Here is a 16,519-nt window from a genome sequence, read left to right as displayed (position 1 = left end):
TTTTTTATGGTTATGCTTTTGTTTCTAAATTCATCGTTGGTCTATTAGCATCATTGCTGTGTTTCGCATGTCCATTGGTCTTCTTTACATGTCTTTCTTGAGGCTCTGTTGAGATGGCAGGAGCAGGCTCTGTTGCTGTGTATTGCAGGTGATATAGACGGTTATACCCGCCACCCTACCCTACCCGACCCGCCAGAGAATGGGTTGGGTAGAATCTTACCCGTTTAGTGGCGGGTAGGGTGGCGGGTAAAATTTTTCTTACCCGCCAGTAAACGGGTAAGGTGGCGGGTATAGGCCATATCCTACCCACCCTACCCGTTGTGCAGCCCTACTGATGGCAACACAAAGCTGAATGCCAAGGATGAATATAGCACAACAAATTCTTGTGTGGTGATGTTAAGACATGGAGCTAGTTCCTTTCAGACAAGTTCCTGTGGCATTGGATAAAAGCTCTGGGAAGTTACTAGGAAACTATCAAATTCTAAAAATTATAGGTCCATGAAACAGAATCTTCCAAGTGTAATTAATCTTCATGCCCCAGTTTCGCCAAGTTACTTAAGATATGGTGTAAAACCAAAGCTTATCTTGAAGTGAAATCAACACCTGATATCTTTTCTTGTTCAATGTGTGAAACCAAGTTTTCTCCAAATGGTCGTCCTTATCAACATCTGATACAATGGAAAACCAAGTTTTAATGGATATTTATCTCAAAAGAAAAATACAAATTCAGAATAATGACACAGTAAAAGACAACTAGGAAAATCCAACCCACAACCAAAATATTCTTTCCGATTTAACTGAGCTCATAAACACAGTCTGATATACGGGAAACAAAAAGGCCTATCTCACCTGCACAGTCTGATAAATGTAATTCAAATCCGACTCAAACCCGAGTCGGTTTCGTATGCTGGGTAAGCGAACAACAAATGCCATAGGTTTGGCTAATCTAAAGCCTGAATCTATAAGTATGTTTTGGATATCCAAGATTGAGAATCTAGTAAACTCCGAAAGCCAAATAGAACTACACTGTGAACCTCTTCTTTAAACAAAATAGCTTACTGGAATATGTATCGCATTGAAGTCTAATCCAAGTAAATAATGATATAAAGGGATGCGGAAACGGCCGAGCAAGATTGCTAACCGAGGGAACACAAGCTAATAGCAATCTGCATATACTAGTATTCTAAACTGAAACAGCTTACATCAGTACACTACATATAAATATGACTCCAAAAGAAAATTACCAGATAATATGTGGTCCAGATCTTTCCCTTCCTATTGTTGCTTTACCTGCCAATCCCTGCCTTTTGTTTCCTCCACTTTGAAACCTTGGGTGGGTGGTTGTGACTGGTTCTGGTTTCCTTGGTAACAAATTCTTCTTGTGTGGTAATGCTATGCACAAGCGTTGGAAGAATGATCCTATTGGTCCTACAGTACCAATATTGATGGCAATAAAAAGCTGAATGCCAAAGATGAAAGTAACACCATAGAGCTGGAAAAATGGGGGTATGCTAGTATAGAGCTGTTATCCTGTTGCGTTAAGAATAACAAACTCTCAATGTATTTCAGTAATTTAAGCTTTTCTGCACAGATTTCATGTCAATGTATATGGAATTCCAGAAGTAGTACTACTGCTAATAGCCTTTTATACTGAAAGTACTAGTCAGCAGTAATTACAGTGACTATAATACCCTCAACTTTTTTCTACTGATGGCAGTTGCAGTTGATTCTCGGTACATCGTCTCCAGAATACCCGTTCAGTATAAATGTGTTCCTTTCCCACTCAGAAACACCAAATTCTCCCAACTCTTAATACGACATAAAAGGCAAGTGTAAGGTGTTTAACCTGAGAGCATTTTGAAATGAGAAGAAGACTTTAGCAAGCATTAATTCATCCACCTTCTGTGAGTCAGTTTGCTCTGCTGATGAGCAATCCTTAAATTCATGATTAAATGAGATATGAATGTTTAGAACATACGCAGGGTCTTATTGTGATTAAGAAAAGGTCTTGAAGAATTTGAAGAGATCTTTACCATATCCAGTCAGGATTATAGTCTTCAAACTGCTGAGAAGAATTTATTATATAGATGAGAAACGAGTTTCAATAGCTGTTCAAGAACACCTTCCAGAGAACCTGGTCACCTTTCCTGGATTTTTAGGTGATTCAGGGGAAGCTCCATAATGATTCTCCTCGAACTAATAGCATTGACAATCTGAATCCAGAAAAAGAATCATTGTCAGTTGAAGGAGGCTCAAAGCCTTCTTATTTCCTGCAAAATAAAAAAGGACATGACCGTGGAATTCCTAAATGGGTATAAACGATTTACAAAACAGCATGAAAAAGTGACCCAGTCAATTTAGCTTAGAATCAGAAATACCTCTAAACAGGTTGTCATATGCATTAAAAAATGTTGTTGTCATCAGCACAAATATTCTCAAGAAAAAACTGAATACAGATGATAACCATGAAATCAGGTCATGGTGCATAGCGAGGTAAATAGAGGCTATCGAGCTAGGTTGAGAAATTTACAGATTTCTTCACTATCTGAAAGGCAGCCAGTGCACCAGTTAACAGGTGAAAGCTTAATTGTTAAAAATTTCAATGCAATAAAATCTCAAGAATAAAAACGTCATACAGTGAAACACATGAATTTTCGTGTAAGACCAAGACGACTCAAAACAACCTGACTTTGTGGGCCTTTTGGACCACATGAGGTGAACTAGCAACTAATTCCGGTGATGATGACGGTTTTCCCATTATGTGCCACATCTTCACAGAAAAGAATCAGTGTAACCTTGAGCATGTTGTCCTATCATTCATGGGTTTCAAAATCAATGACAATTGAGCTACTAATTCAACTGTATGTACCAATTGAAGATACAGTCACGAAGTTCATAGATTTGGCTGAACAAGGTTTATAGATGGATGAAGTGCGGAACAATTGTTTCGAGATGATCTGTTTGGTGAGGAAGGCTTTGACTAAACATATAAACAGTAGGTCCTGGTTCATCATCCCTCCCCTTCAAGAGAGACCAATTACATGATAAATATCATCATAAATGTGATAATGACTTCACCTGAAGAATCAGCTTTCTTGACTCATTGTCTGAGGAGGAAGAAGAATAAAAGCTCCACATCCGGAAATACTTATTTTCGTATCTTTCGAAGCCATCCTCCAAAACTAACCTTGCATACCAAAGTATCCATCCTAAACTCTAAACTTTCAAAGTAACCTGGTGAAGACGTGCTCATAAGTAAAAGTGCAAGTAATCCAAGACCTGCGAACTTAAAACTTCCAAAGTAACTCATTGAGAGGCCATGAATTGAGAAGCAATAGGAAAACAGGATCATACCAGTGTAGCCTATCGGTCCTTGCATATGGTTCCTGCAATAAATGTTGAGAATACAACAAGAAAAACTAGATAATATGCATATATTAGTCGAGAAAGAGGAAATACCTCTAGTGAATCCATGATATTATCCTCCAGAAGTTTTGGAGTTATAGCTCTCTCAAATGCAGCCCTGTCATGTAGAAAATTTGTAACTGCTGCTAAAATTATATTAGAAGTCCATCCCAAAAAATCTTTTGAAGTTCAGCCATCAACTCATTGGACTATGTAAGCTTTTTTTCCAGTCTAACTTTGGAAGCAGCCTCTCCCCACAGGTAATCCATTTCAGCAATTCTTAGACAGTAGGACCCTTTAGTAGCGACAATCCAGTTCATTGGTTTGAAAATCTCCAAGTCAATTTCACACATTGTCTCACCATAACAGGATAAGAGCATTGAAAGCAACTCTCCAAAATTTACGCTGATACCTTCACCTGTAACAGTATATTTGTTCTGACAACAGTATATTTGTTCTGACAAGAGCTAAAATGATAACAATTCTTCAGAATTTAATCAATTCTAACTTTCTATTGTGTGAAAGAGATACTTGAAGACCGAAAATGCTTGTTACTCGAAGCACCTGGGTATCAGTAGATAAAACATGATAACTCAGAATTCAGGATATCAGCTTCAATAATGTCACACATTGAAAAGCACTACCAGAGTCAGAAATTGAATCACTACGAAAAATAGAAGGGACATGCTGAGAATGAGTTTGGAGCAGCTCAAAAACTCATGATCAGAACATTTCCCTTCATGTAGTGAAATAAGAATTGGATCCACAAACCTATACAGGAGAGATGAGTTAAAAAATGAATCAAACAAGGAAAATGATTTGACAGGCAGCGCCTGCATCTCCATGGATAACTCAACAAATATTTCTCAAAATAAAAACTTCCAGGTATTCAAATAACAGAGAACACACTATGCTCATTGAATCTTTGGACTTGTCAGCTCCCAGAGGGAAAATCTTTTCACAATACTTTTCCAAGTTCTGATCAAGATTTTCAGGAACCTCAGTTTTGAAGACCCCATCTCCTGTAAGCCTCCGCCAGCTTCTGACTTAAGGACTTGATAAAACAAACTGTCGTCTGGAAACAGCAATAACATGGAAAAAGAAATCTTAGGAATGACTCTTATTATGCTTTTTTACGGACTCACTGATTAAGAAGTTATCTATCTGACTAACATCACACTTTAGCAGCAACTCATCCGGTGCTGATGGAAGAGCTCCATCCTTTTCTCCTTGTAGATGCACTCTCCATTCAAAGCAAACTAGTATTTCAACACGTAAATCACTTTCCCGACTAGAGAACAATTGAAAAGAGTAACAAGTTCTGTTGTAGACGACGAAAGGAATTTATCATGTTCTTCAAGAAATATTTTCTTCGATAAAGCTCTTCCAATTTAAGAACCAACCAACAAAATTTTCGAACAAATTGATGTGACAGCGACACTTGAGATTCTGAACATCAAACCATGAAATGCTGAAATTCAGGAAAGGCAAAGTGACAGGTAAGATAATTAGTTCCTTATCTGAAAGAGCACACATATGGTTGAGCTAGCTCGGCATCTTGAAGTAAAATAGTTGCCGAACCTATTCAAATTTGACTCAAACCCGAGTCAGTTTCATATGCAGGTCAGCAAAAAACAAATGCCCCAATAGGTTTGGCTAATCTAAATTCTGAATCCATAAATATGTGTGGGAGACTCTAAATTGACTTTCTAGTAACTCCGAATATTAAATAGTACTACACTATGAACAAAATTAGCTTGCAACTCCAGAAGCAAGGGAAAAATATATGTATCGCACAGAAATTAATCCAAGTGAACAATGATATAAAGAGATGCAAAAACTGCCGAGCAAGATTGCTAAACAAGGAAACACACTAATAATAATCTGCATATAACAGTACTCCGAGCTGAAATAGTTAATATTAGTACATTGCATTTGTTTATATAACTCCAATATGAAAATTACCTGACGATATGTTGTCCAGATCTCTTCCTTCTTATTGCTGCTTCATCTGCCAATCCCTGCCTTTAGTTTCCCGTATTGCACATTTTCACCAGATTCCAGCGATTTTGAGTTCTCTCTCGTAATGCTATCGATGGAAATTAAGGTGTTCCTATGAGGAATTACTTGATGAAAGCATCTATCAAAATTTGCAAGCAATTTTGAAGAAGAAGATTTTAGATCATAAAGATAGAGGCTGGTATTTGAGTGACATAAAAGTTTAGCACTACCCGTAACGGCAAGGGGAGTATCGTATCCATCCATATTAGTTAAGCTTAACTCCTTACTCCAACTCATCAATGATTCATCTTTGTGCTTTTTCAATAACCACACATCAGAAATGTTGGTAATGGTATCGGAATTTGTAGCACACAAATGATCTCCCAATACCCCAAGTCTAATTCTCCTGCACCGAAATATAGGACACTCAGATAATTCGACAAACATTTCATCAGCTAAATCAAAGGCCACAATTTTCCCGTTTCCGAAATTCCAATAAATCCACCCATTTGCAAACACACCATGTTGCCAACCACCGAGACCAGTCTCTATTTTCTTCCCTTCGTCTCTCCATCCCTTGCCACTGCCCTGTGTGTAAACCTCAATTCGTGCAAATTTGGGTTCTCTCATGAACTTGTACAGTCTAACAACCTTGTACTCATCAGTTGAAGGAGCGTAACCAAATCCAATCACAAGGAAATCAACTCGATCATCATGACAAGATCTTCTCTTTAATTCTGGGAGCATAACAGTTTCTCTAGTAATGGGATTACATACATAAGCAACATTGGAAGCTGGATCAAATTCATCATAATCATCATGAGTAAAATGAGCAGGTAAACCATTTAGACAAATAAAGCCATTACAAGAGCCAACGAGACTATAGCACTCAGATGGAGGTTGGTAGGTCATTTTCTTAACTCTATAAGTGGGTGTATCAGAAGCATTCTCAACATATTCTGCATAATAAAACTGTATAGAATTGGATTCAACATCATTTAACAAGAAGATGATTGTGAATTGCAGCTGCTGAATCTTTGGCTCTACTACAATAAGGAGCTAACGACAACAACTCTCAATTGCAACTCTTTGTTAAGCCAACACCCTTGAATGATGATTTTGACGAGTATGAAGAGTTTTTCGAAGAAGCTACACAAGAAAGTAAACTTGCACAACATGCAAGCATCCCCAATACACAGGTAAAGCTGCTAGGAGGTTGAAAAATCGATTTTTTTCTTTAAACCCGTCATTTTTTCAACTGTAAAACCTCGATGCCGGCGTAGTCGTAGTATGAATACCATGCCGGCAGACGCGTTACCGGCATGGTATTCATACTACGACCATGCCGGTAAAGCGATATCCCCCAATTTGAATATTGATCCGGAATAGCATTCTACCAAAAAACTATGCCGGTACGCAGTTAACTTTTTTACATACCAAGGAATATACTACGGAATATTAAACCGGCATGGGTTCATTGATAGGTTACCATGTCGGAACTGCATGAAAAACATACAGGAAACATTTCCATGTAAACCCAAAAACCGGCATGGAAAATTAATAACCATCAACGCCGGAACCAGCTACCGGCGTGGTACCATCAATTTCGAGAATGCCGGCAGTGGAACCGTCGTTGTTGAGTTTCAAATTTACAATGTCGGTACCTACAAAAAAACATACAGGAATAAATGTTTTCCAGAGCTAAATACCGACATTACATATCAATTAATTGGAATGTCGGTAGCGTGTACCGGCTTGGGACAATAAATTACGACAGTGCCGGCACCTTGTTTTCCGGCGTTGCTGTCTAATGAATAATGTATGCCGGAATATGTTTCAAATTTGGTCTTCAGTTTTGGCTAAGTTCGACAATGTCGGAACATTGGTCGAGCATGCCGGTACTTGTTTCCGGCATAGTGTTTTAATTTCGTTTGGAACTAATTTTCATTCGATCTTTAGGTGGTGACATATATTGATCCAACAAATGCAAAGCCGCTTTATAGGGATACGTCGGAATACTATAAAATACCTCCGATATGTGACCAAAGAATACTTTACTAATGGATTGCTAGTAATGAACCTTCTAATGAATGTGAAATTGATCTTATGTAGGGAATACTAGATCGAAATGAAGCAATCGCTTGTGCTAAAGAGACGGCTCTTAAGAACATGTGTGTGTTGGTGAGGAATACCGAACGTTTAAAGAGGCGTTTTGAGATGGCTTGCGAGAGAAGTGGGAAATAAAAGGAGAAGAATAGCCACAAGAGAAAGGATTATGTATATCCAAAGAAGACTAATAGGGTATACAAGACTCGTACGAGGAAGAATGGTTGCCCGTTTAAGCTTGTTTTCCGTTTAAATGACATGAACAATTGGGATTGTGAGGTTTTGTGTGGCTGTCATAACCATCGGGATTCGAAAAATTTTGTTGGTCACTCCCTAGTTGCGAAGCTGAAACCTCATGAGTTCGAGGATGTAAAGAGATTGACCAAAGCACTTATTAAACCGAGACAAATTCTCAGAGGCTTCAAGGAAAAGGATGAGTTCAACGTGTCTTCTCTACGTACAATTTATAGCGCACAAGAAACTATTAGAAGGGTGGAATGGGAAGGGAGGACCGTTATGCAAGAATTTGAGAAGATGGATTGGGATTACAACTACACTCGCATCATTAAAAGAGGGCCGGACGAGAAGCCCCTTCAAATATTCATTTCGCATCCTTTGCTTTCACAATTGGCAAATACATGTTGTGGTGTTCTTATGATGGATTGTACCTACAAGACAAACAAATACAATATGCCGTTGTTCAACATCGTGGGGAAAACCTCGGACAAGGTAACAGTCACATTGCTATAAATCGATTAAAACACTCATAAAGTAGTTTAAAATCACTTACCTTCTCACAGAAGCCATGGTTGTGAGAGGTTGATTGTCAGAATCCGCTGCTTGTTCTTCTTCTTGCTCTTGAGCAATCTTAGCAATTCTTTGTTCCTGTTTTTGTTGAGCAATTGATTTTGAGTTCGATTGGGCATTCGTTTTATTTCGTGGAGGCATTGTTTATGATTCGGGTAGGTTAATTGACGAAGAAATTTTTGAATCGACGATTAATCGACGAAGAACGGATGAAGAACGATGATTTTTTTTTTTTCAAAAACCTAAATCTAGGTCAGTGTCGGTACTGAGAAGAATGGGGATATGTGTTTGGTTTTTAGATTTTAAGTTTTAGGGGAAAGGGTATAGTAGTCTTTTCATAATGTTTTTTTAATTAATCAAAGGGTATTTTAGTATTTTCATACACAAAAATCATCCCTTAGCACACACCATGGGTTGGGGGAAGTAATCAATATCCCCCAATTCCTTTTTTTATCCCCCAATTAATTATCCTTTATAAATGGTACATTCAAAATACTTTTGTAAATGATATATCCAGGTCCTAAGATATGCCTTAATTTTCAAGGCTCTCGAAAAGGTTTAAATGGTTCTACGATAGATTTAGTTGGATTTCATTCATTCAATAAATATTCATATTGAATGTGCAAAATTACTTCAAGCATAACAACTATATGTGTTCTGGTGTCTGTAAATGTTATTGATGGATTTAGAATTGTTTATCAGAGTATCCTTATTTTAAATGACCTAAACTGAACGGACACTATGAAGAAAATGGTGCAAGATTGGAAGCGTACAAATTTTCTTTTGCAAGAAACTAAAATCCAACATTGCTCTAGTCTCATTGTTTGGAGTGTCAGGGCAATAAGAATGCTAAATTTATTGATTCTCCTTCACAAAGGGAGCTTAGATGGCGTTCTTTGCCTTTGGGAATCTTCCAAAGTTGAAGTGCTAGATATTCTCGTGGGATCATTTTCTATTACCATATTGTACACGTTATCTTTAGTTTTTTTGAGTGGAGCATATTCCCTGGACGATCTTAAAAATAATATCTAAGGACAATCTAGAATAACCTCTTCAAGATCTTAATTCCAACAAGAGCAAGTCATGTATACTCTATTTTTCAAGAACTATATTGAGCAAGGATAATTAAAATACTTATTTGCTTTCATTTTAGTTATTCAAAAAACTATAATGCGAAAATAAAAAATAAAGCAAATGCACATGATTTTGTTAACCTGGAAACTACAATCTTGTAGAAATACATCGGACCCAGTCTAAACTATATATACACGCGCTAATTTAAGTTTTTATACATCTGGCCTACTATCCTACTTCGGACTCAATGTAATACGAACAAGATACACCCTCAAAGTTGTCCTGCTTCAGTTGTATCGGGAACTTGTAAAACTCCTAAGAGAATCCAACTCTCTTTAGAAGTTGCGCTTGTAAATCTTCTATTAGAAAAGTAATTCTCTTTAGAAGTTTCCATCAACGAGACGCCTATTTGATTTCCTTCAGATTTGTTTCAAACAAGGTAACATGAATATATTTTATTTGAGGGATCTTCAGGTAAAAAAAATGTAGAGCAAATCTCAACAATTAAGATAACTTATTCTCTTTAAAATCTATAGAGATGTCTAATTAATTCTACCTCACAAAAACAATTTTAATCAAGTTGTTAGTCTTGCAGAACTAGAAAGTGATAGAACAAGAACTCCTTTTAGTTTCGATCAATTTTATTCCTCAATCACATAGTTCTTGAATGACTATATAGAAAAAAGAGACAAGCCTTTAGAATAAACCAAAACTATGATGATCAAGAAAAGATTGTGGATATCAAGGATCTATCAGGTAAAAGATTTTCTGAATAGGCTTCGCGAGTCTCAAGTAAATTTTTCGAATTCACAAACTAATTATGTTTCTCGAAGAAACCTAGATCATTTTAAGACGACTCTAACAACAACAAGGTCATATTATCCCAACCGTAGACAAAGTCGGGGTAACTTATGGTTGGGAAAATTGTGAAGATCAATCACTTACGGTTGGGAAAATTTTGAATTATTTGTTTTTGAAATTTAACATATGATTAGATTTCTGACCGGAAACATTATATAGGGTTGGAAGTTCATATTTTCCCGATTGCAGAATATTTTTACGGTTAGGAAATTTCATATTTTCCCAACCGTATGCAGTTCAGAAACTAATTTTAAAGCCTTAATTTAATCAAATTAGCATACTCATGCAATCAAAACAAATAAAAAAGGCTGGATTTTTCGATTCTTACCTAACTGAAGTAATTACTTGCTGAGAATTGACGATTGATCGTCGTTGAAGGGAAAAAAAAAGAGGAAGCCTGGAAAAGAGGAATAAAGGAAGAATATGAAATATATTAGTTTAATTAAGTTAATTTGTTTTAGTTTTTAGTTAGGTTTAGGTTACAAAGAAAGGGAAATAAGGTGGTAATAAAACTAATCAAGGAACCCATCGGAGCCCCCAAGTCCTTAGTTATAATAGGCTTCAAAGTAAAATGAAATTGATTTCACTCCGCGTAAAGTTTAAAAAAAAAAAAAAAAAAAAAAACTTTTCATTTGGACGAAAATTCTGGAGTTTGTAAGACTATAACATCTTGCAACTTAATAATACTTCGTAATATAAGTAGGATTACAAGGTATAATCTAAATTGTATGAAGGATTTTATAACCTGAGTTACTTCATCTTCACCCCCACCCCCACCCTATCCCCTCTCCTGCGATTTCAGGCATCTAGAAACCCTTATTTCAGCGAGCTTCTCTGCTCAGATCTACTTCATTTTGGACTAGATCAGAGCAGTACCCAGTTTCTTCTTTGCTTTTGTTAGTTTATTTTATAGTTTAGTGAGGTTTTTCTAATAGCTTTTAGGGTAAGATCCATTAATAACCTTATCTTTCCGATGGTAAGTTATCTACACATTCATGGTATTGTTTATGTGCTTTCATACCACCTTTTGTTGGCTTTCATGGTTGTTCTTTGTTGAGTTTATCATTTTTCAGGTACATCGGCGGTGAACTCCGAAAATCTGAATCCTCAACGCTCCGCTCAAGATTTGAAGAAAATTACTCCTTTGGAGTATATCTTTCTCATCAAGAAGGATAAAATCATCAAAAATGGTGGACGTATGATCCAAAAACCATTTATTCTCTGATTCAATCGGATCTCTTTTCGTACATGTTTTTAGTATCCTCCAATGTTATACCTCTTCTCTTGTTGTAATTATTGTTAAGACATGTAGATGATATAGAAATATCGCATTGCTGCACTAGGTTCTATATTTTTATAATTGTTCCTTGAGCATTTGGTTTAATATTATGAAAAAACAAGTTGTACTTGCCCTTCCAAATGTACCATACAATGTGCATTAATCCGCATACATAGCTTTCAGAATTAATAACATTATCAGACAGATGCTTATCACTATCAGTGAACCAACTTGTCACTCATTCTTATAAGGAATTAAAAATCCGTGTAGAAGCAGAGATATTCACATCCACATCCAACCATATTAATCTAGCATAAGCACATTCACCAAAAAGATGTTTTGTTGTTTCTATGTTATTATTGCAGAAACTGTAATCTATTTCAATATCATTCTTGTATCTTGTAGTTTCCTCTAGTATGCACAACATCTTTTAAGTATTTCATAATAAATAGTTGAATCCTACGAGGAACCCTAATATTCCAAAGTTGTTTCCAAACATCTCTAGAAGTAGTACTCCACTTATAGTACTATTGACATAATTAGAACACAAAGTATTATAAACACTCTTCACTGAAAATTTACCTCTCATATCCAGTTTCCAAATAAGATAATTCTCACAAGTTGAAGGAATACTCATTCTAAGGATAACACTGGAAGTATCTTCATTAAATATAGAGTTGATGAGTTTAATATTCCAAACTCTAGTGTCATATAGGAAAAGATCAAAAACAAAATTATAAGAAGGCTAGAAAAACCAATAATTAGAACAAGTGGATTATTATAACCAATAATCCAACAATCTATCCAAAAGTTTATTTTAGTACCACAGTTAACATCCCACATTGAGTTTTGTTGAACCACCTTAAGCCATCATAAATGCTCCTCCAAAGCAAGAACAATCATCCTTGAGTTTACTTAAGTGAAGTAAACTTCCTTTTTTCATATTTAGCTCTAACAACTTGCATGCAGAGAGCGTCCTCATCACTGCAAGCTTTACAAGCAAGTTTAGTCAATAAAGTAGTATTAAAGTGTTCAAGATTCCTAAGCCAAGACCCCCCAAAGCCTTAGGGATACTAAGCTTATTCCAACTTATCCAGCAAAGACCCTTATTATTCTAGTGACCCCACCAAAATTGTTTCTGAATATAGTCCATTTGGTCAATCATATTCCTAAAACTACCCATTTGATGAGTTGGTAAAGCATTTAGGACATGCTTAACCATAGTATTCTAGCAGATTAGTTCATGGTTTTACCTTTCCAAGTTTTAAGCTTGGAATCAAAAGAATGAATTATTGTCTTACAAGCTTTGGTTTTGTTTCTACCAATCAAGATATTAATACCAAGATATTTTTTTATATCCTTCATCTCAGTCATTTTGAGTTCTTTGACAATGTCATGTCTAGCACTAAGACTAATATTATGACCGAAATAAACACTAGATTTATCTAAATTCAGCATTTGACCCGAAACTTTACCAAATTGATCTAAAACATTCATTATAACAATAATATTATGCGTATCATTTAGTAAATCTAATAATATCATCGACAAACTTGAGATGAGTAATACCTGGAGCATTTCTAGCTTCCTTAACACCTGAAATTATGTGATTAGTTTCAGCATTTAACAAAAGTATCAACAGATGTATTCAAACCAAGTTTCCAAAATAACAATTAAAAAAGGTTATTCTAACCTATTAAAAGCCTTAGAAAGATCTACTTTTACAGTCATATTACCACTGTAACCCTCTTTATGTTTCATGGTTTTTTTTTTGCCTTTTTCTTTTTGAAGCAATAAAAGAATTTTATTAGATCTCATATTAAAGAGTTACATTCTTAGCATCTTCAGCTAACTGATGCAAACTAATTTCTGGTGGGTTAATACCCAAGAATTGGTAACACCATCTACTCTAGCCAATTTTGAAAGAATGTCAGCAACCTTGTTCCTTTTTTTGGAACATAACAAAGTTTCCAAGACGTGAAAGATTTAAAATACTATTTGATATCCTTGTTCAAGTTTTTCAACCTCCAATAAATAACTCCTTGATGTTTATTGACTATATCTACTACGAACTTCGCGTCAAGCTCAAAGATCACCCTGGATAACTTTTGTTCTTTAGCCCATTGCACTGCTTCCCAAGGTCCCAGACCTTCAGCCTGCTCCGCGCTCCTGACATCCTTCAGATGGATGCATTTTTCTTCTTGTTGAATTCCTGCAAAATTGTGCACAATTAGACCAATGCCACCAAGATTATTTGCAGATTGAAAAGAGATATCACTGTTAATAGTAAGAAAGTCAATAGGAGGGGGATTCCAGTGATCAATCTCTTTATTCACACTATTTTTCCTAGTCAGTTGTGTATTCTGGGTAATCGCATGATCTTTAAAACACACTCTGCAGGAACTAATGATCTAATCAATGTTCACATCTTTATTTTGGAATACTTTATCGCATCTGGCTGACCAGATATTCCAAGCTACAATAGCACGTTTAACCAAGTCTTGTTCAGTGATTTGATTGTTGTGTAGACTATCAAACTAGCTGCAAATCCAATTTGTGAGACTAATATGATTACCAGATACCCAACTAATGGTGGCAAACCAAAATGCTCTGGAGGTGTTACAGTTCATTAAAACATGAGGTGCAGTTTCTTGATGGAGACCACAAAAGGGACACGAATCATCTGATCCAACAATGGCAGGGCCTAGAGCATCTCTGGTAGCGAGAAGATTCGAAGAAGTTTTCAACATAAATTGACAAACCCTAGGAAGATTAGGGAGTTTCCACAGTATTTTATAGATCTTTTGCATTATGGGGCCCACCGATTGGTGCGAATATGATTCTTCATACATCTTTCTATATCAAGACTTGACAGTGAAGTCACAATTCTTCTCGAGCAACCATATAAGATTATGTGTCTGATTTGTATGGATAGAGAGACCAATAATGCATGCAGCTCACCGTATTTGCTTCGAAAAGAACATTAAGAAGATTAATATCCCATGTTGTAGAGTTTTGTATAAATAACTGATTCACTTGGGTAAAATTTGCACTGATCATACAACCATGTTTAGTTTGTGGAGGAGCTTGCAACTCTGGAATCCAACGATGTTTCCATATGAGGATAATTTCACCATTGCCCAAATTCCAACAACTATATTTTTGAACAGAACTAATACTTCTCCATGACCAGGTGGAGTTGTACTTCTTTTTAATTTCAAAAACATCTCCATCTGGATAATATTTTTCTTGACGAAATTTATCCATGATACTAGATTTATCAGTGCAGAGTTTCCATGCTGACTTTGCAAGAAGAGCTCTATTGAAAGTCTTCATATCACAAAAACCCAAACCCCCCTCTTCTTTTGGTTTACTTGTTCTCTTCCAAGTAACTATATATCTACATTTGTTAGACTTTTTATTTCGCCAGAAAGCTTGCTGAGAAGATCTCATCTTATTGATGGTGACATCAGGTAACTTGAAGATATACATGGGAATGACATTGGTAACATTTCGTATCATCACACTTCTAGATGCCTCTGACATGTTGTTGGCATTCCACTTAGAGTATTTATAATCCATCTTATCAACAAGAACGGAAAAGGGTATTTTCTTATTCCTTCCAACAAAAAAGGGGAGTCCCAGATATTTTTCTTCTTTGATATCCAGTTGACGAACCTGAAGTAAACCACTGATATCCCGGCAATCAGATGGATCCATATTACCACTAAAATAAACTGCAAACTTGCTAAAGTTGATGAGTTGTCCAGAACAGATACTGAATTCATTGATAACCTGCAATAATTTGGTTATTTGAGAAGTATTAGCCTTGCAAAAAAGTATGCAATCATCCGCAAATACTAAGTGGTTTATTTTAGGTGCAGAACGAGAAATTTTCACCCATGTGAGTTTTTCATGTTTTTCACAATGAGCCAGAAATCTAGAAAAACTTTCCATAGCTAAGATGAATAAATATGGTGATAATGGATCACTCTGACGAATCCCACGAGTTGGATGGAAAGGTGTTGAAGTATAACCATTGATGAGAACTTCAATTTCAGTAGTAGAAATGCACTGAGAGATCAGTTGGCAGAATTTACTGCTAAAACCAAACTTCTTTAAAATATCAGTTAGAAAACTCAATTTTAGCCTGTCAAAGGCTTTAGACATGTCCATTTTTAATGCTAAGTTACCTCCTTTTCCTTCTTTCTTCTTCATTGCCTGAACAATTTCTTGTACTAAACATACATTTTCAGAAATCAATCTTCCCGGTACGTAAGCAACTTGCATAGGAGAGATTATACTTGAGATGTGTTTCTTCATTCTTAGAGCAATAACTTTAGAAATTATCTTGTACAATGTGTTACACAATGCAATTGGTCTAAAATCCTCCGGACTGTGTAGAGATTGTATTTTAGGAATCAAAGATACTTTAGTTTTGTTCAGTTGCTTCAAGAGGAAACCTGAATAGAAAAAAGACTTGATAGTTTTACAAACATCATCTTTAACAATCTGCCATTGTGTCTGATAAAAACCAGGTGGAAAACCATCTGGACCTGGAGATGTCCACGGATCCATAGTCATCAAAGCATTATATATTTCTTGCTCAGTTGGGATGGCTTCTAACTCTTCATTGTCTTCCTCTGATATACAAAAAGGAATATATTTAAGAAATCTGCACTATTGGAAGGATGAGAGGTTGTCATGATATTCATAAAATGATTTTTTAGAAGAACTTCCAGGGATTCTCTATCCCTACACCAAGAACCATCTGTTGCAAGTAAAGCATCAATTCTATTACGCGCTCTTCTTCTGTTAACCCTGATGTAAAAGTATTTTGAATTCCTGTCCATTTCATTGAAGTATAAATCCCTTGACTTTTGTCTATTTGAACTTTCTAACATATTAGTTAATTCACGGATATCTTTTTCAAGATCTATAACTGCAGTTGTTTTGTTACCATCTATATCTGTAGCTTGGAGCTGA

The 16,519-nt window shown here is 36.0% G+C and overlaps 1 protein-coding gene across 6 annotated transcripts; it reads right to left on the bottom strand.

Annotated features, from left to right (window-relative positions):
- Nucleotides 1–396: 396 nt before the first annotated feature.
- Nucleotides 397–6,395, bottom strand: LOC113282562 (F-box/kelch-repeat protein At3g23880-like). 6 transcript variants are annotated; one of them, XM_026531599.1, is made up of 5 exons: nucleotides 5,371–6,395; nucleotides 3,079–4,876; nucleotides 1,979–2,213; nucleotides 1,245–1,846; nucleotides 397–668 (listed from the first exon to the last, which is right to left on the bottom strand). In XM_026531599.1, exon 1 carries the CDS (start codon nucleotides 6,316–6,318, stop codon nucleotides 5,413–5,415), a length of 906 nt encoding a protein of 301 aa, XP_026387384.1. In that variant the 5' UTR covers nucleotides 6,319–6,395; the 3' UTR covers nucleotides 397–668; nucleotides 1,245–1,846; nucleotides 1,979–2,213; nucleotides 3,079–4,876; nucleotides 5,371–5,412. The 6 variants fall into 6 exon arrangements, with proteins under 6 accessions (XP_026387384.1, XP_026387385.1, XP_026387386.1 ...); XM_026531600.1 differs by having other exon boundaries at nucleotides 1,245–1,935; nucleotides 2,034–2,213; XM_026531601.1 differs by having other exon boundaries at nucleotides 2,034–2,213.
- Nucleotides 6,396–16,519: the final 10,124 nt, after the last annotated feature.

This window comes from Papaver somniferum, chromosome 5 (assembly GCF_003573695.1).
Source record: "Papaver somniferum cultivar HN1 chromosome 5, ASM357369v1, whole genome shotgun sequence".
Taxonomy (NCBI): Eukaryota; Viridiplantae; Streptophyta; class Magnoliopsida; order Ranunculales; family Papaveraceae; genus Papaver; species Papaver somniferum.
The sequence above is the reverse complement of the archived record's forward strand: the minus strand, read 5'-3'. Positions and strand labels throughout refer to the sequence as shown.

What these genes read in the sequence shown, in the direction of transcription:
- LOC113282562 (XM_026531596.1), bottom strand. Translation starts at nt 6,318, where the DNA reads ATGACCTACCAACCTCCATCTGAGTGCTATAGTCTCGTTGGCTCTTGT.